Source organism: Suricata suricatta, chromosome 5 (assembly GCF_006229205.1).
Source record: "Suricata suricatta isolate VVHF042 chromosome 5, meerkat_22Aug2017_6uvM2_HiC, whole genome shotgun sequence".
Lineage (NCBI taxonomy): Eukaryota > Metazoa > Chordata > Mammalia > Carnivora > Herpestidae > Suricata > Suricata suricatta.
The window spans coordinates 152,332,483-152,333,885 of record NC_043704.1 but is presented as its reverse complement, the minus strand read 5'-3'; the positions used below and the strand labels follow the sequence as shown (position 1 = coordinate 152,333,885).

Below are 1,403 nucleotides of genomic sequence, written 5' to 3'. Positions count from 1 at the left end.
AGGAGCCGGGTCACTCAGCCCGACCGCCTTGACTCCCTCCGGCCTCTTGTTCTGCCACAGAAGGTGGTGACCGGTGGTGAGCCTCCAGCAGTGGTGCTAGTGAGCAGGAAAGTCTGCGGACGGTCCGCATTGAGCGAGAGGCTGAGCAGAAACCTCTCGTGCGCGAGCCAAGGCACAGAGGTGTGCGGTCACCGAGTCGCCGGGTGCCGAGCCGTCTCTGGGTCGTTCACAGGGCTGAGGCTGATGTAGACTCCAGGCCCCGTTTCCTTCTGCCATGAGCAGCCTCATTCGTTTACAGAGAGTGACGCATAAATGCCACCCCGTGCTCTCTGTGCCAGGTTGCAAACGAATTTGGGGAGTACTAATCCTTGTCAAGAAGTACTTGTAAATCCCGTATCTCTACAGCCTTTTAAAAGTGTGACCCAGGAGCTTCCAGGTTCATCACTCAAAGGCACTGTTCTTTCTTCCTACAGAAGAAATTTAGTTACAAAGCATGTCTCTGCATTAGAAGTTAAATAAAAATTCGGACAGTTATTTCTTTCCTGGAGCTTGATACCAGGTGCTAATACTGTATCCTAATTGTAGATTCTGATCTGCTCGGACAGATTGCATTTACGTTTTCAGTGCTGACTCTTTCACATGGCATGCTTTCGAGGCTACGTACTCTTCTTGCCGACCCTCTATCCAACTCATCTGAATTCCCCCACTCTGAGAATAAATTTTTTTAATGTTTTATTTTCTATTTATTTCTGAGAGAGACAGAGAGAGACAGCATGAGCAGGGGAGGGTCAGAGAGAGGGAGATACAGAATCTGAAGCAGGCTCCAGGCTCTGAGCTGTCAGCACAGAGCCCAACACGGGGCTCGAAACCACAAACCATGAGATCATGACCTGAGCCGAAGTCAGACACTTAACTGACTGAGCCGCCCAGGCACCCCCCGCCACCCCCCCACTGAGAACAAGAAGCTAGTGCAGGAGATGACCCATATACAGTCTTGTTACTTTTAAAATGACTAGGTTTGGAAGACACTTATTTCTTTTCTTTGAGGTTTACAAGCAGAATTAAGTGGACTAATTTTTATAAATGTTTTCTTTGCTTTTGTCACATAAGTAGCATCTGGATGTATTGTGTGTATTGCGTGTGCATTAAAGTCCAACAGTCCAATCAGCAGGTCCCTAGACTTCCCCATTTCCGTCCCGCACTGCCACACATAGCCCTCTGCCAGGGGTGACGGTTTGTAGTATTTTGGTGGTGTCTGTCCTGAATCTTTTGAGGCTGTTTAAATTTAATGTGCATATACTGAAATAAATGGCTTTGCCTTCTGGTTGTTGATTTAAAGTAAATCATACATAGTATCATTGTGTGTGTATTTTTCTGAAATTTGCTTTTTTATTTATCAAAAT

The 1,403-nt window shown here is 46.5% G+C and overlaps 1 protein-coding gene across 1 annotated transcript in view; it reads left to right on the top strand.

Annotated features, from left to right (window-relative positions):
* Positions 1-1,403, top strand: part of ULK4 (unc-51 like kinase 4) — a 492,439-nt gene that overhangs the window by 161,096 nt on the left and 329,940 nt on the right. The window contains exon 28 of the mRNA XM_029938787.1: positions 3-245. Within this exon, the coding sequence (XP_029794647.1) occupies positions 3-245 (243 nt within the window). The remainder of the gene's footprint in view (positions 1-2; positions 246-1,403) is intronic.